Here is a 21,837-nt window from a genome sequence, read left to right as displayed (position 1 = left end):
GGATTACGCACGAAAGCACATCGCACGATGACGTCGAGTGCACTGGACGACAATGCAAACCGTTGACGGGAGAGGATGAGAGATGATAAATATTCACCGGTTAAATACTTGTCGATTAATCAAACGCAGAAGAATGCAGACACGCCCCAGTGTCGCTTTGACGCACGGCGCACGGTTGCTGCAATTGTCTCGCTTCTCTAATTGCTAGTATTACGGTGGCGCGCTTGTTTCATAAAAATGCATGATCAAAATCGAAACTCAAAGCTCCTCTAAATGCCGTAATTTATCACAAATCAAATATTTTTATTGTGTACTAGTGGGCCGCTTTTATAATTATATTCTGAAACTTTGCGCGCTTTGTGCATTTTCTTAAATTTCGATAAATCTCTTATCTGCTAATCGTAATAATAATACACAAAATATTGTTAAATAGCAAGAGAACTTAAATAGCGTTAAATAAGTGAAATAACAGATTCTAATTTCAGTTTCGACAAACTTTTCAGATACAATTCATAAGCAAGTAAGTATGTTACTTAATCAAAAGCAGAAAAATGCATAGATAAATTTTACTTTAAATAAATTTCTGCGATAAATTTTCATTTTAAACGGATGTAGTTCAGGAAAAAGTGCATGCGCGGTGTAGAGCGGCATTGTTGGACTTTTTGTGAAAAAACTTCGAAACACGCAAATACGGGGTCACCAGACATACGATCGGCAGACAAATGTTGGTCCGTAAAATATTTAGTAAGCCATCGTAAATTGCGCAAAGAGATTTTCCTCTTACGCCGGCAAACGCTAGTTTCTTCGGAGTTTCGTTGGAGTTTATGCTTAGCGGAGTGGTGCAGCTATTTGCAAGTAGTGTATACCGAAAATAAAACGGCTTTCAAATTCAAATATTGAACTTTCGATCGAGATACAATGCATCTTAAAAGACGATGTTACAGTAATATTAAATCTCCTCATCTTTTCTTCATCATCTTATTGAACAAAGATATTTAGTTCTTTGAATATGTTTTGCTATCATCTTTATTTTTCCAATACCTTTTGTACTTTAAATATTCATAATGTTAAAAGCAAAATGATCACGCTTAAAGATAATAGTGCATAAAAATTTTCCCATCAACATTAATATTAAAAGGATCCGAAAAATTTCAATGGTTAAAATAAATGAAATATTTTTGTAAATATATCTACAAATATTTGAAATATTATGATAACAATTTGCAATAAAATTGTTATCATCGTAATTGGCCGATTAAATCGGTGAAATTAATGTATAAATAATAATATAATGATTTGATATTGTCAAATGCATTACTTTTAGTGGAATTTGTTGGAATTAAAAGATAAAACATTCAATTCGCGAATACAATTACAGGAAATTGGATTTGTACATACATTATATATTTTGTGTCTCATAATAATAGAGTTATCAAAATTGATAACGTGACTTGCGCTAATTATTTTGCTGAATATATTTCAGATTAAATAGCCTATATTTTTTCGACTTCCGTGCATTTTTTCTGCTCGTAACTGCAGAAAATTACTGTTGATATTGAAAGTTGTTACAAAATCTTAATGTTCAACAAAATTTTTTATATAAAAAGAGATAAAAATTGATTGACAAATTATTTGTGGAAGTTTAAATAATTTACACATAAAAAGAGTGACAATTCTGGATTATTTTGTATACCTATATGTTTGCAACAGATTGAAAATGTGGCTTTGGTCGCGAGCGGTTCGTCTATCTATGGTAATCGCGCGTTATTGATTCGAATTTAATTACATATGCAAAATACATCCAAGGACTTTATACGCTTGTAAATCGCGTGGTTCATTCACCATGTATTGCGATATAATACTGGCTTACATATGAAACAAATCTCGAATGTATTCTACAGGCTTATTTTTCTGCTTTAATAGTTTCTTTTTACAGATTTTTCTTAATATTTAACTTTACCGATCATTTTTCAATTGAAATTCTTTGTTTGACTCTCAAAGTCTATTTTTCTTGTTATTTGTTAATTTCAATGTTGAGAGTCTTTAGTTAATTACTCATTTATTTGAATTAAAATTCTGTTGAAATAAAATTTGTTTGAAAAGTTGAGAGAGAGAGAGAATAAAATTTCATTATCTTTTAATTTTTTACAAAACTAAATTCGCGAAAAGGGACTTATTTCTGTTATATATATATATATAAGCGAGATACACCAAGTCAACCATTGGCAATGTATCAATTTTATAGTGATAATATAAAAATTTATGCATTTAAAAGTCAAAGCGCAAGTAAAGTGCCATAACGCTAAAGGAAAGGCGCAGCGGTGCGCCAAACGCGAACGGCAGTCGAATGCAAAAGAATCTCGACTGCATTTCAGACGAGAAAAATAAAGAGCAACGGTTGTGCGCGGGGCCGTGGGATCGCGCAACGGCGTTATATCGAGTTCATTTGAATTCCGGATGTGTGCGTCACGTCGAATATAAAAAAAAAGCCGAAATTAAATCTGACGCGTTCGATGCACCACGTCGCCCGCATCTCCGCTATATTATTCCGCAATTCCGCGCTGCCGTCGAGCTATACCCTTCTTTTCTCTCCTTCTCTCCGTCTGTTTCTCATTCTTTCGACCCTTCACCCCATCATGGACGAGAGTGGCGGATTTATAGCGGCAGCGTAAGAGCGTAAGAGCGAAATAAAAGTGAACCTCTCTGCTGCCATATATTCGGTCACTTATGGTCCTCATTCTAATGTTTACCGCGTTCACTTTGACCCACAAGAACCTGCAATTTTTTTTTATCGGCTGTAAAATCGACCTTGTCGAGAGGAAGGGGACTTAAGAGAGATTCTTACTTAAATCATAATTTTCCATTTTTTAGAAGTTTAAAACATGTTCTTTTGAGTTAATAACGATTTTCAGTTTATAATATAAACTTCTAATAAATTTTTTTACAAAGATTAACAAATTGGCCTTGAAATTACTACAATTATTAACTAATTATCTCATAAAGTATTTTAATAAAAATATAATTGCGATGAAACAAAATAAAGCAAGCAACAATATACAGTTTATTCACGAATAATGACTAACGACTGTTTCATATTTTGTCGAAAAATATATATCGCATGATAATAACAATGCTCCAAACGACAACAGTTTGATTACTTTTATATTGCAAATGAAAAACTATAAAAGCAACGCGCTTATTTATTATTAGTCAAGTAAAGAAACTTTAATACAATGAAGTTAATTATTAATTAATGTTTAATTTTCTTCAAATTTTATTTATATTGTTTATTATATACTTTCATTGCTTTCGCAGTTTTATCAAGCTTAAAGCGTCTTTACGAAAATTTGTCCTTTGCATAAATCTCGTTCAAACATTTACCTTCGCGAATTTGATTTGAATTATGCAACTACACGTTGTTTGTGACAGATAACCGGGCTTTCACTGTTATTTTTTATGGATTTGTATCTTATTTTATGCACTCTCGATCAAAGTCGTATGACGGTATTCAGAATGTAAAATAGCGTGTGTCTATTTTAACACGCGTCGTTAAAATCGTGCGAGCCATACACGAGCGATGTTAACGTCGAATCGGGGAATCGACTTCAACGAGGGTGTGAAAACTTTATGTGAAAACGAAACGGAATCACGAGCGAGTCTCGCGATCCTTCGCACCGTGATTTGAAGTCGTTTCAGTGTACGAGATAAAGTACCGATCGATATGTCGTGGTCGTTGCGTCGTACGAGATAAAGTACCGATCGATATGTCGTTTACGTCCGCGAGGCATCCATAAAATCGACACCCTCGCGGAAAACTTCTAATCGAAGTATTTAAGACCGAATCCTCGCCATTGTTCTATATGAATTGTTGTTGCAATTGTTGTTTTCATTCACGCTCACAAAAACGGAATTTTCGTAGAAAAATAAACCACTAGTTAAATATTATATTAGAAAACGCATTTTGAGTGTAATTGAATTTCCGCGAGAGATTAAATTCTCCAAAGAAAAATTAATTATTAACATAGGTCGTCAGCTCTCGTTAGACGCTTTAATTATGAAATAATCCTCCGTGATTTTACGTCGTAGTGGACGTGCTGGACACTTTATTCAAGCGGTGAAGGTTTTAATGAAAATTTAATGGAAAGTTTAGATACAAAGATTACTTAATACCGAAAAAAAAATTTAAACTGTTTAAAAAGAATTTTAAACAGTTTTATCAGATTTGCATTTGGGACTTGGATTTTAAATAAAAATGTTTATTATTATTATCGTTGCTTTAATTATTATCTGACACATGAAAATTTATAGAGAAATGTAGAAACGAAATATGCACCATACAGATTCGAGTCGTCGCAGCAAAACACGCTATGAAATTCAATGGTAGATGCAATAGGGAAATATATATTCAGCATCTTTCCTATAAAAGTGAAAAGGTAAAAAAAATATTGCTCTTTATTGTTTTCGTGCACCAGTCATCTGCGAAAGCGCATTTTTATCATGCAAAACGCTCTCGTGTGGAATCGACGATATATGTGCAAATAAGTTATGCAGCTATCATATTACCGCATCGAAGAAATTTTGTTTTTCTATATTTGTCTTCACCAAACAATTCGCATTTGAATAAACAATTTCATAGCTCGCGGTTTAATTATTCCGATTCCCATGAGAGGAAAGGACATTGTCTTTGAAACGGTTGCTTTAAAGATTTCATAACTTTACTTGAAATATAAATGGAATAGATACAATTCTCTACAGCATTATTCTTATCTTATATTTTTACTTGACATCAATCATTAAACGAGAAAAAAATTATTCAGATTATTTTAATACTTGAAACATTAATTTTTTTAATACAAATGTACATGTAGGAATAATAGAATGTCGGGGAGGTAGCGATGTTATGATATACTTACAGCAATTAGGTTGCCTAACGTTGCAGTTTTTAGATGGTACCCAGAGATCTGAGGAACCAGAGTGTCAAAAAGTACTGTAAACTTCTGCAGTGGAGTTCCAATTTCGATATTACCATAATATTGTATATTGTCACAATTAATCAGAGGTACAGTAGCCAAACGGAGCTGTATCATATTATTGTCCGTCGAAGGTTTTCTAACGGAGTATGTCCTGTATAACAGAATTATTGAACAAGCAACATAAAAAAAGCCCATTATATTATATACGCATGTAAACGCAAGTGTACAAATATTATTTAAAATAAAATGAGTTTCGGATATTTTAACTGGTCATTTTGAAGCACTTTTTATTTGAAAACTATTAAAGCCACAACATTTTGGTATTAAGAAATAAGTGCTACTTATATTTATGAATTTACGCATTAGAATGCAGTTTAAGTATTTTAATAGCAAATTCCTCTTTTTATGACGCTAATCTTATTTAAGATCTTCGAAGGGATGCTCAAAGTATCTCTTATAATTAGTCTGCTCACTTTATCCAACTTCCAAATGCATTTTTCTTTATACAGATTTGGTACAATTATCGTATTTGAAATTGATTTGGTACAATTGTTGTATTTATTGAAGTATTTCAATCTCTATACGGTATTTATCGTGTCGATATAAATGAGGAGCGTTTGTACATAGTATGTACTCACCTATGCAACTTCGCGTCGATTAACACGAAGTTGATTACCACGATTGCAACAGAGAGTCGATATATATTTCCCGAATATTTCGACGACTAAAGCTACAAAAATCAAGAAGGTTTTAGAAGCGTTATAACTCCGAATCAGTCCACAACCGATACACACAACAGACAAAGAATGTAATCAAACTTAGCGTTCCCGTCGCTGCTTCGTATCGACAATTTGGTATCTATGTGTCGAAAATTTTAGATAATTTTTATTAATAAGCAAACAATTTATGCGTATATACGTTTGTGTAAGCATAAGAAATGTAAAAAGTTATATATTGGTTACAAATGCGGTATGTCATACTCTTATACATATAAGCAGAATGTTATATGATATCTTGTACTCGTATGTAAGCAGAAAATTTATAAGATTAAACGAGATAATATTTTTCGGGATACTACATTAAGATGAGATTGAAAGGGCGATATATGAAATCAATATTCAGTGTAAAAAATATATACTTCATTTTAATAGACTTATATACAAGTTGTATTCACAATATCTAACAATTCGATAGTTGCTGAAAGAACAAGATGTACCAAATTGTTGGTAGAATAAGTATCGCATATCTTTCTTCTAATTCTCACATACGTATTAATTTAAAAATATACCATATAAATAGTCCAAATAAAATTGCAGACCATATGTCAGTCGATATTCTAAAAAAACTATGGCTTATTTGTTTAGTAATGTCACTTAGATTCCCTAATATTTAATGATAACTTCATAAGAAGGCAAAAAATGTTTATTTTGCAATGCGAATCCCACTCGGTCGTTCTCTATGTCAAATACGGTGTAGTACCGACCAATAAATACATCGCCCAAAATCCACTCTACACCATCTACACCAAACGGAATAACCTCTTTGAAGGCGGGAACGCAAACATCTCTTTCGTCTTCTGTGAACTATAAGACATTAAATATGGCATGATATTTCTATTCTAAAAACAATTTAAACCTTTATATAATAAAATTCTTTACCTTCACGATATAATCTTGACCAGTGAGTCGAAACGTCTTACCACCTATGACGAAATTGATATCGGGCAAATTAGAAATCTCGTCGCAGTTCACCTTTAAACGAAGATTAATGTTAGTATCCATATTAATAATCCGTAACTTATCAAACATTTATTAATTTATTTCAATAATTTATTTAAGATAATTGTGAAAGCTGCCATTGCAGAAAGGGATAATAAATTACCGTATCATTAACAACACCGATTTCTCTACAAATAGCTTCGATAGTCTGCGGTGGTCCACCTATCGCAGAGTAGCCCGTGTCGACGATAGCTTGACAGCCTTCCGAGCAAGAGATGTAATTTTTTATTTGAAACCTACAGTGGGATAGCATGTTACCAATTAGCTGACATATAAACCGTGGTTGACATACGTATAATTTAGAAAAAGAACTACATACTTATCCATTTTAAATTGCCAGTATACTCTGCGGGTAACATCCACATACGTAAACTCGCCCTCGTAATGGGAAGAATCGGTGCCACCCAATATCAGTTCACCGCCGATCACGTCCGTGACATTTCTGTATAGGTTGTATATTTTTTACATTGTTTATACATTTGCATTTTACATTGCATGGAAAGACAAAGTATGTAATTTAAAAAATAGTATTAAACACACGTGAGGCATACGGAAAGATACATACCGATTTAGATAGAAGCTAAAAATTGGTCGGGACACCACGTTTTTATCAATCATGTTTTGGAAGACAGGAGGCTTTTTAAAGTGAGATAAGTCGGGATAACCCATCCCCAGAACGCCGTCGCATTTTGCATCGTCCAAAAAACTTGTCGAGTAATCGAGCGTTTCTCCGAATGTCTGGAATGAAACCTTAAGGCCAGCAATCTGCGAAACGTTGATATTATTAATAAAGTATAATTGCGCGCATTTTTTTTTTCGGAGAATGATAGCAACATGTGCTTTTTAGAAAATTGTCATAGATTATGACTGTGATTAGAATTAAATATATCATTTACTTGACAATGACTTACGATTACGTCATCAGTAGATAAGAACCCAGACACACCACCATCGTCGTAAGTAATAACAAATGGATCATTCTGTGGTATATATGTGGTGGACTTTGTATTATCATATTTATTATGTTCCACTGCAAAAAGTAGTAAATAAAATTAAATCAGTTAATATTGAAGAATCTAGAAGTATAAATTTCTCTATATTAATCTAAATATTTAACTAACAGTAGTTAAATCATCAAATATATTTATGTTTCTATTTTTTGCTTTAACATGTGAGCTGTTTTGTATAAAAAATTATTTGTATCTTTAAAGTAAGTGTGCTAAATGTAAATAAGAGAGTATGTAAGTATGGAACTTAGCTACATAATATTTACCTTACCACTGATTCGAATCTTTGAAACTGTTGCTTTAAAGATTTTATAACTTTACTTGAAATGTAAATGGAACAGATACAATTCTACAGCATTATTCTTATCTTATATTTTTACTTGATATCAATCATTAAACGAGAAAAAAATAATTAAGATTATTTTAATACTTGAAATATTAATTTTTTTAATACAAATGTACATATAAAAATAATAGAATATCGGAGAGGTAGCGATGTTACGATATACTTACAGCAAGCAGGTTGGCTGACGTTGCACTTTTTGGATGGTACCCAGAGATCTGAGGAACCAGTGTCGAAAATTATTTTAAATGTCTGCGGTGGAGTTCCAATTTCGATAGTACCGTAGTATTCAAGATTTAGGTAATTAATCAGAGGTACGTTTGCCGTACCCGAACGGAGTCGTGCCATAGTCTCCGTCGAAAATTTTTCAACAAAGGATGTCTTGTGTAACGGAATTCTTGAAGCAACATAAAAAAAATTCCGTTATATTATATGCGTATCGTATAAACGCGAATGTATGTACATATATCGTACAACATAAATACGAATTTCAAACAATTTATTTGATCATTTTCAAGCAATTCTTATTTAAAAACTATTAAAGCCTCAACATTTTGGCATTGAGAAATAAATGCTACCTGCATATATCTACGCATTAGAATGTAGTTAGGTATTTTAAATGCAAATTCCTCTTTTCATGATGCTAATCTCATTTAAAATAAGATTTTCGAAGGAATCCTCAAAGCATCTCTTGTAATTAGTTTGCTCACTTTATTCCGACTTTCAAAATGCGTTTTTCTTACAGATTTGATACAATTATGGTATTTGAAATTGATTTGATAATTATTTATCGCAAATTCTGCGACGAGTCCAAGTAGTTGGAAGCGCGATCTCTGTACGGTATTATATAATTCATCGTGTCGATATAAATGTGGATCGTTTGTATATAACATGTACTCACCTATGCAACTCCGCGTTGATTGACGCGAAGTTGATTACCGTGATTACCGTCACAAAGAGCCGAAACATTTTTCCTGAATTTCTCGGCGACTGAAGCTACAAAAGTCAAAATTGTTTTAGGACCGTTAGAACTGCGAGTCAATCCACAACCGGTACGTACAGACAAAGAACAGGCAATCAAATTGCTAAGCGTTCCCTTATATACAAATGTGCGTACATGGCCTTGTGCTTATAAGAAGGTGAGCAGGAGGGCAGAAAAACAAACGAAGCGTTCCAAAGCTTTGTGTTCGGACGATATTAGAAATCGCTTCGAGATCTCGGATGGAGAAAAAGAATTGACCAATCATATTTAAGCAATTCGATAATTGGCCAATGCGATTGGTTAATTTTCGGAGCGATTTCTAGCATCGTGGAGACAAGGCTTAAAGGCTTTAAAGTTTAAGCAAATTCTCTGAGAGCCTAAGAGCTCTTTTCATTAATCTAATCGACTCTAAAAATTGCGTTTTGCATATACGTAAATATTTCATTAGCACAACTCAATGTATTAAAAAAAGTTTAATGATTAATGAGATGAAATTGATCTTCGAAAGTATGTATTGTTTGCGTCGGTATAACAGACTTATATGTACACTAGGAAAAAAATTTGTTAATCCCAAAAAATATTTAGTCCGATACGTTCAACTAAACATTTCAGTTAGTTAACTGAACATTAATTAAATTAATTAATTCTTGATTAAAGAAACTAAATAAATTGTTGAAACAACTAATGTTTGGTTAACTAACTAAAATGTTTAGTTGAACGTATCGAACTAAATATTTTTTGGGATTAACAATTTTCTTTCTCAGTGTATAAGCAATGGTACATTCACATTCCAGATTTAGCTTGAATCCTAATATGCTAAATCGTGGCAAACTGTATCAATTGCATTTTAGTGTTAAGTATTGTATCGCAACAAAATATCCCTAAATCATCAAATGTATTTATGTTTATATTTGTTGCCTTAAGACGTGGGCTGATTTGTGTCGAAAATTATTTGTATTTTTAAAGTAAATGTGATAAATCATATAAATAAGAGAGTTTATAATTGTGGAACTTAGCTATATAATATTAATTTACCTTCCCACTGACTTTAACCTTTGAAACTGTTGCTTTAAAGTTTTTATGACTTTGCTTAAAATGTAAATGGAAAAGAAACAATTCTACAGTATTATTCTTATCTTATATTTTTACTTGATATCAATCATTAAAAGAGAAAAGAATAATTAAGATTATTTTAACACTTGAAACAATAATGTTTTTTTAAAACAAATGTACATATAGAAATAACAGAATATCGGAGAGGTAGCAATGATACACACTTACAGCAATTAGGTTGGCTAACATTGCAGTTTTTGGATGGTACCCAGAGTTCTGTGGAACCAGTGTCAAAAAGTACTTTAAACTTCTGCGGTGGAGTTCCAATTTCGATATTACCATAGTATTGTACATTGTCATAATTAATCAGAGATACAGTAGTCAAACGAAGCTGTATCATATTAATGTCCGTCGAAGATTTTTCAACGGAGTATGTTTTGTATTCGTAACGGAATTCTTGAAGGAACTTAAAAAAGTCCATTACATCCGTAAAAGAAATCCGTAAAATCTGATTTTTATTGCATTTCCTAAAAAGACCATTACATTATACGCATATAAATGCGAATGTCATTCAAAATATCATTAAAAATAAATATAAATTTCGTGTAAAAATAATTGACCATTTTCAAGCACTTTTTATTTAAAAACTATTAAAGCCCCATCATTTTGATATTAAGAAATAAGTGCTACCTACATTTATATATTTATGCATTAGAATGTAGTTAGGTATTTTAAATGCAAATTCCTCTTTTCATGACGCTAATCTCATTTAAGATAAGATCTTCGAAGGGATCCTCAAAGTATCTCTTATAATTAGTCTGCTCGCTTTATTCAACTTTCAAAATGCTTTTTTCTTTATACAGATTTGGTACAATTATCGTATTTGAAAATGATTTGGTGCAATTGTCATATTTATTAAAGTATTTATCGCGAATTCTGCGGCGATTCTAAGAAGTTGGATGTCTATATGGTATTTATCGTATCGATACTAACGCGAAGTCGATTACTACGATTGTCACAAACAGCTGATACATGTTTCTTGAATTTCTCGACGACTAAAGCTACAAAAATGAAGAAGGTTTTAGGGGCGTTATAACTTCGAATCAGTCCACAATTGGTACTCACAACGGACAAAGAATGTAGTCAAATTTAGCGTTCCCGTCGCTGTTCATATACAGATGCGCGTGTACGTTATTTGCGTTTAATATAATAACAAAGAGAAGGACGGCGATAAAGCGAACAAAGAGTTTTAAAAATTCTAACGCTTCTAACAGCCCAATAGCACTTTTCAGTAATTTAATTTGGATACACTTGCGCTACTATAGTCTTTATATTGGAATTAGTAGTTACTTGATCTAATCCCAGATCTAAGAATCAGATGGTCAAAAACAGTATAAAAAAAACTTGCACATTGCTTCCTCATAGTTTTTAAGTGTGTAAGCAACTTAAAAACTATGAGGAAGCAATGTGCAAGTTTCTACTTGCACACTTTTACTGTCTGTTTCTTGCGTGATCGAACAAAAGAGTAATGTAAAAAAGAGACACTCCTATTACGTCAGTATTTTTTGTATTGTTAATAAAATTAATTTTTATATAAAATAATTTAAAATTTGATGTTATGTGACATTAGAATTTGTATTGTTTCAAAAAAAGGGGAAATTGCTAGTTAGCTATCTCATACATTTTAATACTACATTCTCGCATAATTTTCACTATTATATCTCTTGGTACTCGCACACACCTCTTTACCTTGTTAGAGAGCTCATTGCATTGCGGACGAGCGATGAAAGTGTCTTGGTCGACAGAATGCTAGGTGCGACAGTTGATGACTTCATTAATACGGCAACATCTGCATGAAAGATGTCTGTCGGAATCTCCGCAAAACTTCGAAACTTGGTTAAGAGTAGAAATACCCCTCGCTTCTATATACTACAATACAATATAGATATTTTGTTCTTTAATTCTTTAATTCTTTATATTTATTTAATGAGAAACGAGAGAATAATATTAGAGTTAATAAAAATTTATTTTACTTCGGTACAGTTGATAATAGCACAATTAATTATTTTTACGTAAACAAAATTGAATAAGAATTTTATTTATTTTAAATTTTAAGAGCTTTGTATTTCAGAAATATATATATGCATACATTTACAACACTACATATTTATAATAATATAGAAGCATTATATCCGACATATTTTTTATTTATTTAGTAACGTACATTAACAGTTAAATTTTAAATACTTAATTAACATTAATGTTCACATTTATATAATTAGTTAGGTGTATTAAAGTTTATATGCGACATATTTTTATATAATTTTAATAAACATTCTATCCGTAGAATAAGTTAATTTTATACATATACGTTAATTGCTACATTATAAAGCTTTATCGTTGTTGCTCAATTGGTGGTTTGTGATCAATTTCAAAGTACAGTCGCCCGGTCAGATAACGAATGATGCTAATACTTAACACTCCGATGTCGCGAAAGAGATTTGTCAACTTGCAATCGATACCTGTCGGTCGATTGTACATCGTGCGATTCCGTCGCAGCTGAATTAATTATACCATCGATCACTCTGTATTCTTTTCCCTGGCGAGCATGAAACGCTCGTACATCATATTGCGTCACCGCTATGAAAGAGAACAGGACCTGGATCTACGATGAAACATAGCATGCGTATAGAGAACTGCGAGATCTCGTTCATTTTCTTTTTCCCTTTTTCGGAATATGGCATAATATTGGATAATGGAGGTCCGGATTTGTTCCGTGACAACGAAACGAGACGACGACCAAAAATCAAAGATCACAGTTATCGAATTATTCCGAGGGACATCCAATTTATACCTGGAGAAACGATTATCAAAAATCAAAGGAGAAGAGCCTTCAAGTTTTTATGCACAATTTATCAGTTGCTGAAATCCAAGTAATGGCGTATAGTCATTTATGATTATAATAATAATCATTTCAAATCATTTTCTACCTAAACTATGGTTAATCAAAGTACTCGGAAAACAAACAACTAAAAATTTGTGCATAATATCGATGTTATTCAACTTTATACAGAAATAAGATCAAGGTCTTTACGTAATTTATTGTAATTTATTTAAAAATATAACTAAGTATATAAATTTTTGTATGTAAGTGAGAAGATAACAACAACAAACTTAAGAGAGAATCGATGGGTTTTATAAATTATATTACCTGCAGTTACGTAATTTTTTACACAATATATCAAGTAATTCTAAGTAATGAAGAGCAAGTTTAGTCTGGTGGATAACAATTATACTACAAGCAACATCAGAGAAAATTGGCCTGGAAACTTTGTAAAGTTTCGAACATCCAAGTTTCCTAATAGCTGCTGAAGTATAGACGCGGTAAGTAATTAGCGAGCCGCTAAAAAATACGATCATGGATATATAATCGGATGATTAATCATTGTTTTCTCCAAGAACTGCTTGTCCGGCGAGTCATTCATACGCCACATTTAATATCGTATGATCAGAATCGGAGGAGGAGAAGAGGATTGATGATGGATGTTTCGAAACGGCATGGCACTTCGAAAAATTGATGAAACGACGTTAAATTGCTGGACGTGATTCGGCCGCGCATGAATATGTCACGCGATTCGTGGATGCATTTTGGTATTCGCGATGCATGCTATTCGATCGAGAAATCGCAACATCTCCTCTCGCGGGGACCCTCGGACAAAGAAGGCTAACGGACTCGCGGTATAATACAAAAATTTTTCAAGCGCATTTGCGAAGGATGACATTACCAGCCAGCGGAGAAAAAGACGAAACGAATAGGTCGCGCATAATTTGCGAATTCTACGAGAGACCGTAAAAAGTTTCGCTGTTTGCATTTCAGGAACAAGTATTATAGTTACTTTCCGAGAAAATAATGTAGCGTTGTTATATCTCTATGCTGTTATATACAAGCAATCTTTTTGCTGAATGTCAATTCGTGATGCATACTCTATAATTATGTCTCTTATAAGATTATATAAAACATTTTATATAACATGACAAAAACATAAATTTTCTGTCGAAACATAATTAACGATTGCAGAATAAATTAAATATAATTACTGAGTTATACATCGCAATTACTTTTGTCAGCAATCAGTTATTTTATTTGTGTTATACATATTCCGAGCTTTTATTCCAAGGTACCGAAAGTGTTCGACATTTCTATGTTCCGGAGTACTTTCGGAGAATTCCCCGACCATTATTTCTAAGTAGTTCGCTCGGCAATGCTTTCACCTTTGTAACTTTCTCAACTTACAATTTTTCAAGCGCTGCCGTTCTCTTTTTCACCAAACTGAGTTCCAAGGGGGGAAAGCCTTTGAAGGCTCGATTTCGGAAATCGATTTCGATCGGGGCGAATATATACGCGAGGAGTATGCGAGCGAGCTGTCTGAAAATAGTTGGCGATGAGTTAAACTCGTAAAGGAAAAAAAAGCGCGGCGCAGGCTCGAAACTTCAACTTGGTTATGCGTGCCCGAAGTTTTCTGGTGAGGGGATTTTCAAAATTTATTCGCGACAGGCAGGCCATTCCCAGCACAGAATTAATATATTCCGTTTATATAAGTGCACGGCTTGTCATTTTATTCCAGGAATCTGCTAGCAACCTCGTACTTTTACAATACTTATTGTTAGAAACATCTTAAAAGATATCTTTAATGTTCTTTGTAACACAGTTTATCTTTATTATTTACTTTCATTATCTTTTATTTGTTAATCAAATATTTTAAATTATGTTATTAAAAAATAAGAGAAGATCGCATGGTTAAATTTTTACAGAAGAAAATTCGACTTTAGATTGACAAGCAAGTTCACAATGTTTACATATAACTAAAGAAGAAAGAAAATTTAAAGCGCTTTGCAATAAATTCATAAAAAGCTGCATAGTTATAAAACTCTATTTTGTCGGTCTGGCATTAAATATTATGTTTTGAAGCAGTATGAAATCTCATATTGAATTTACATTTGCATTTGCCTTTTGTTACCAGTTTCTACCGTGTACTTACTCTTACATATGTTAGTCGGTGGATCGCCGCCGAATTAATTATCAGATTAGAAAACGTGTCTGGAATCGAAAGATAAGACGTGTAAAGCTATTTCGTGGAAGGTAAATCGAGGAAGCGAAATTTCCGATAAGGAGCAAATCCTGCAAAATTAGTACGGTTCGTTCATAGGGGCGTTGACATGCTCAGAGAGAGCATTCATGCCATATATAGTTCTTGCCTTCCCATTCTGGCTTCTGGCTTTCTTATCCAGAATAGCGTACCACTATCACCTTTCACCTTGTTCTATCCCTATCTAATCAGTGCAGCTAATTCAATTCAAATCTCTTCGTTGTCATCCAATGTGAATCTCGTCGATGCGTCGATGGTTTGGAGCGAACACGATTGCGCACGGCGACTTATCGTCGTTGAATTAGGAGTGAGCGTGTCTCGAATTTAGAAACGGAGCATTGTAAACTCGGGAAGAGGAGTGAAACGAGATCGGCGGCAGACGTAATTTCGACTCGCGACAGCTAGATGGGGAGGAGGGAAACGATAGGGATCGAAAAGCCGTGTTCCATTCATGCATGCAAGTACAATTTCCTCTTTCGCCCGCCGTTCGCCCGCGCTTCGTCGTGAATCCAGGAAAGCGTCCTTATTCTTTCTCGCTCAACACACGTTTCGCCGCATCTCTCTTCCAGAACGAGCGTCTCGATCGACTAAAATATCATGTATGACATCTAAACGGGAAAACGGAACGCAATCGAAATGACAACGTAATTCCGCGATGGCGGCGGTGTGAAAGAGGCTGTGAAAATAGTAGTGAACGATCCGTGAAAAAGCGCCCCGGCAAAACGTGGATCATAGAAGCGTTAATTCGCGTTAAATCGATTATCTGTATCCAATATTTTTTTTTTACTTGGTGCACCGTTTGCGTGATTTTTCGTAACGTCACATCTAAAAATGTTTGATTTGTTAAAATATCATGTAAATTTGATATCTAGTAATAAGTGTCTAAATTCGTATAGCGGCAATCATTAGTTTAACGGAAAATCTAGCTGTTTTTATAATTGGAAAATAAGAATGTTGACGGTTGATTTTTATAAAATAACGACCTCTTCTTCAAACTTTGCATAATAGAGACGTAATTTATTTTCGCAGTTAGAAATATTCTTGCCTGTTTTTCTTTTTAACAAGCCCTCACAAACTTGCAATTTCCCTCGTACGAGTATCTCACTACGTATTTTCGTTTTTCAAAGTTGCGCTTGAAAGTTTTGTGCGGTATTGGGCATATGTTTTTTTGTGGGGTAGAAAATTATTTCTCTAGTTGAAAAAGCGATGTAAGTTTGACATAATTATATTGTTAAGAGGAAAATATAATTCTTATAATACGCGTCGCTGACGATATTGTTTTATAAAAATCACAATTATTGCAGCTTATTGCAAGTATGCTGCGAACATATATGTATATCACATATATAAATAGTCGATGTCGTTAACTGAAAAAGTAACACGACTACAATTTTTATTTGAAGATAAGAGATATTTTTCAAGTTATCCTCGGAACCTTAATTTAAAGAAAACTAGATTAGTTTTGCCTATACAATTAAATGACAACTTGGCATATTTCAGTTGTATTAAAATAAGTGCTAAATTTCTACGTAAAAGTCTAACTATCTTGCGAGGAATTGAGTGTTTTAAGTTACCGCACATCTTAACTGCATCATCCATGTGTAACAACCATGCGGTCCAAATATACGAAAATGTCTTCACGATGGGGTAAATGAAACGGATAGATTATATCCGTTTTGGAAATGTCATAATACCGCACACAGCGAGACACGTAACAAGACCGCTTGTCATATCCCTCACAAGATTTTCATATCCGTATGACCATTGTCCAATTTGCATCACGGGAGAAATAAAATTTAAATGCTTCGCCTATCATTTCGCCATGGGCGAAGCTAATTCCCGTTGCCGAAACAAAAGGTGCCATCATACAACAGCAATTTCTCCATATTTTCTGCGTAAATGTAATTTTATATATATCGTGCCCACTCTGGTGGGCGACGCTGGTTCATAATTCTTTAAACCACGTCGAGCGAGATTGCATTCTGATTTACTCAAGCAAATATGGGGAGTTATACGTGTAACAGTAATAAATTATAACTAGCGATTTCGCGAAACGCGCACGAGTATTCGGGTAATTTAACTTCGATGAATTTTACGGAATATAATAACTTTTTGTCGCTTTTATTATAGGTACGTGGGTTTCTGTGATAATTACGCAAAATTCCGCGATCTTTATTTAATATTGTTATCCTTGTTATTTAATGATAAATTTTATCATGTGTGCAAAATTACATTTTAATAATGTTTTATTGTTCTTTATGTGGGTATTCTAATTCTTTCAAAAATCCATATTAATTATACCGCAAAATTATTTTTACTTAATTTATTTACCTAGCTTTTTAATTTACACAGAAATTGTATATTATAATTTTTAAACGGTCTTTTTATAATAAATTTGTCATATGGATATATTGCATTTTAGCATTTTAGCATTAATTTCTGGACTTTACAAGTTTAACTCATGCACTAGTACAAAGTATCTCAACGGAACATTCTGACAGTTGCATGACATTATCATCCTTAGTTTCCGGATTATCTTCGCAAGTGTGACATAAAGATACTTTTGATCAATTTTGCACTAAAATTTTTTTTTACATAAACTAAGAAAAATGTACTATAAAATTTCTTCTAAAAGTATTTTTGTTATACGCTCGCGAAGGTCGATTTTTGCAAAGTTTCTGGGGATACGTATTCGATACGTTTCGTCGTCGTTCTTGCCTCGGAGATACAAAACTCCTTCGATGGATATCCATGAAATTCGAGATAACTGATAGGATGTGATCGGAATATACGAGCCAGCGCTCATCGTAGAACCCAACGAGACGAAGCGCGCACGATTCCGAAACTGAAGAATTGGCAACGGTAAAGTGTTACGAGACGAAGCGCGCAAAGGGAGCGCAGCTGCAAAATGAAAGGGAGCCATATGTAGAGAGCAAGGGGGGGAGGGGGAGTGAAGTGGAATGAAACTGATACCAGATAAAGCGAAAGAAGGAACAAGACGAGGAACGGAAAATCGGAAGAACCTGGGAAGATTAACGGTTTTGCGATTTACGAGGTGGCCGATTTCCAGGTGGGAGAAAGAAAACATCCCCGAACCGTTGTGATACAAGCGACAATTTTAGTTGAAACGTCTGTAACATCTTAATAAAAAAAAGTCGACATTAAATTCTTCAAAGAATGTCATTAATATTAAAACCGGTTTTTTCGTGACAAATTCTATATAAATATAAAATTTATTGCACGTATACATGAAATCGTCTGTAATATTTTGTTCGTGTTCTCGCGCTTCTAGTCGCGGCCCCGATAGCGGACGTTCCTCTCGAGGAAATCCTTAAAGCCGCCGGCAAAGCCATGCAAACAATGCTGCGGGCCGGGACAGACATCTCTTCCTATTCATTCACCGCCCGCCTCGTCTATTCATTTCCTCCTTATGGACTGGAACTTCGGGGAAGTGATGTCGGATTCCGAATCGGCGAGCTTTGATGTCTGGGAATTTGCGCTCGATCGCGGCTGGAGTGTACGACGGGATTTCAAACTTGGACTGACTCTCTCGTACTAGGAGTAAGAGGAACGATGTTTCATATAATTCGATAATCCAACGACAGCCGCTCGAGAACGCGCCACACGAGAACAGCCATTATCGGCCACTTAAAATCTTGGGAAATATTAAACACCTACGATCCGGAACCGTTCATAATCTGCACTTGGCGATTATTGTGAAGTATAAGTGGATTACGAACTCTCCAGGCTTTGCAGAAATAATACATCTGAATTAAATCTCAGATTTTCTAATTTCTTTTTATAATTGCAGATATTTTCTTTAGTTATGTGAGTACGTTCGAGATATTTGCTCATTTAAATAAGTACAGAATTATGCAAACCGAGAAGGTAAAGAATACAGCAGGATGGGGGGAGATATAGATCATTATGATAGCTGTTCCAGCATCACTATAATAGCGGCTGATAAAAAATAAAATGCGAAAAATACCTTTTTTTATGATATTTCTACAATGGGGTGAGAAAGGGATAAAGAATTCTCCACAGATAATGTTATTAATTATACCTTTGAATTGCCCCTAGTCCAAATTAATTTTGTTTGAGGGCCGTTAGATCCTCTTGTCCTGCTATACCCTTTAAGATCTAAGTCGTTTAAAGAAGACTTTAAATATATCTTTTTAAAAATAAGTATGTAGATATAGCTTTATCAATAATATTTTTTACCATCTTTTTTATTTGGAATATTTAGAATTTAGTTTTTTATTATTTAAATCTACAACATAGGTATTATATGTAGCCTTAACAAATAAAAAAAAACAAAGTTTTAAAAGAAGACATATACAGTCTTGTTAAATTATTTATAGATTAATTTGAACTAATATTAATCAGTGCAAGATGTATCGTTTGAATTACAATTTTAAAATACTAGATAAATTATAGAGTATTATTATACTAATCAATATATTTCTTTGTTTTGTCTCAAAAACATTGTTTATATAAAATATTGTTAAACTCAAACATTGACAAAAGTATCGAAAAAAAGGATAACAAATATTTTCGCTGAATAGTTATTCGGAGACTTTGGCACGGGAAAGTCAAGAGACTTAGACTCAACGACTATGTACGGAAGGTAAGGAATTAAGCTCGATTACTAAACCTGCTCCTTTCAGGGTGGGTTGTCGAAGTTAGGGACGCAATTATTTACCACCGTCCCCGGGCGACGGGGCACGGGATCGATTCGTACGAAATTTCCGCGATCGGCGAACAGCTGCGGCACACTGGGAATCCGGAGACACGAAGTGGAACCGTCGAACCTGACTGACGGTTGCCCGGCGATTTGTAACAAGCCAGGCCATGTGCACACCGCGACGCGACGTGAGACGGCGGATCCGCACGTCGGATCTGCAGACAAATTACTTTGTTTTGACGGCCAGGAACAGCAGCCCTCGGGCCAGTCGACATCAATATCGACGACTGTCGACTGGACTCACTGGACTTGGCTATCCATTCCTCCTCCTTCCGAACGGCACGTATACGCGCGTATCCATTTTGCCGCGTTTGAAACGAGAAACTGCGAAGTTCATGAAATCACCGGGGGGGTATATCGGAATGATCTTTTTCCTTCGAAGCTTTCTCCACTTATAGGTCAGGTTAAAAATTTATAGTCAATTTAACAATTTTTCAAAAGTCATCAGATCGAACGAAGAGAACAGATTTAAAAAAAAGATTAAGAAATATTAAATAAGGAAAGGAGAACAGATTAAGAAAGATTAAATAATTATTAAAGAGATAAGAAGAAAGATAAATTATTACAAAGAGAATCGTGACCAAAATCTAGTAAGTCACAGTCATAGTTCCCAGAAGCTGAGTAAGTAAACGAGTCAAAAGATGATTTAAAATGGAATACGATACGCGTGATTCCGGTCAGGGTCACTATACTCCTTCGTTCCTGATCAATTAATATACATATAAGTAGCGATATCGACAAAGACTCGCGAAATCTCTCGTTGTATAAGTAATAGCAAATATACTTTTTTACGTTAAAATATGGAGTGTCGTTATTTAGTGCGTGGGTCCTAATCCTCGGGGCGCATAAATTCCGAAAAGTCCCTTCTTTAGCGACTACGGGCACACTCATTTATAAATTAAATAGAAAGAAGAGATAGTAATTCTTTCGGAATTTATTAAGTGTGGTCTTTTAAATAAATTATTAATTATTTTTTATTTGCTAACTTTCTTAAAATATTTACAAAATATTACAATATTTATGGAATATAATATTTAATTTCAAATATAACAGAAAATAGAATATAGAATATGGAATGTGGAATATAGAATATAGGACATAACAGAAAACTATACCGAACGGAATATTAAAACTAATAGAGATAAGAGTATTTTAGAAACTGACACACATATTTTATATTTTGCATTTTTATCTATTTTTGATATTGAGTCTAGTTGAAAAAAAAAAGATTCAAAGAAAATGTTGGACTTCCGTAAAGCATTTCTTGCAAAAATTGGCGATGCGCACACAGGCGATCGGCATTTTGCCCTAAAGTTTAATCCGCACGGCAATACTGTTGCAATAATTTGTGCGATACGCAGGTGCAGTAACGCGCACGCACAACCCTCGTATTTCACGCCCCTTTGGTTTCCGCCAGGCACAGGCCACCGACTATACTCCGCAGTCCGCACGATGTGCACGGAGTCTATTCGCATTATGTTCGCGTATCCTCGGACGCGGAATTAACGGGAGCGAGAAACAAGATGCGTACTATCGGCACTAGAGATGTAATAATGTAAAGTCGATTAAATTTATTAATGTCAATGAATACGACATTTATCGATATATCAAAGCTAAATCTTCTTGTTTATATCTAATTAAACTATTGTTCATATTTTACAAGAAAGAAGAAATGTGTATTTATGTGTATAATCGCGCGAACGCAATTGTATATGTGTGTATGTAAACGACAAGGGCAGCTTGAGAGAGAATAGTTGAAAAATTAACTAAATTTATTAACTCTACGTTACTCGCGTGGAATGTAAAGTAC

The 21,837-nt window shown here is 34.0% G+C and overlaps 1 protein-coding gene across 1 annotated transcript; it reads right to left on the bottom strand.

Annotated features, from left to right (window-relative positions):
* Positions 1 to 6,090: 6,090 nt before the first annotated feature.
* LOC139779563 (lysosomal aspartic protease-like) lies at positions 6,091 to 9,666 on the bottom strand. Its single transcript, XM_071717961.1, has 8 exons — positions 9,003 to 9,666; positions 8,272 to 8,498; positions 7,663 to 7,781; positions 7,317 to 7,516; positions 7,071 to 7,193; positions 6,855 to 6,987; positions 6,632 to 6,724; positions 6,091 to 6,556 (listed from the first exon to the last, which is right to left on the bottom strand). Exons 1-8 carry the CDS (start codon positions 9,068 to 9,070, stop codon positions 6,356 to 6,358), a joined length of 1,164 nt encoding a protein of 387 aa, XP_071574062.1. The 5' UTR covers positions 9,071 to 9,666; the 3' UTR covers positions 6,091 to 6,355.
* Positions 9,667 to 21,837: the final 12,171 nt, after the last annotated feature.

The sequence above is a fragment of the Temnothorax nylanderi genome, unplaced genomic scaffold (genome assembly GCF_030848795.1).
Source record: "Temnothorax nylanderi isolate EJ_2023f unplaced genomic scaffold, tnyl_v1.0 TNYL_tig0231_pilon, whole genome shotgun sequence".
Lineage (NCBI taxonomy): Eukaryota > Metazoa > Arthropoda > Insecta > Hymenoptera > Formicidae > Temnothorax > Temnothorax nylanderi.
The sequence above is the reverse complement of the archived record's forward strand: the minus strand, read 5'-3'. Positions and strand labels throughout refer to the sequence as shown.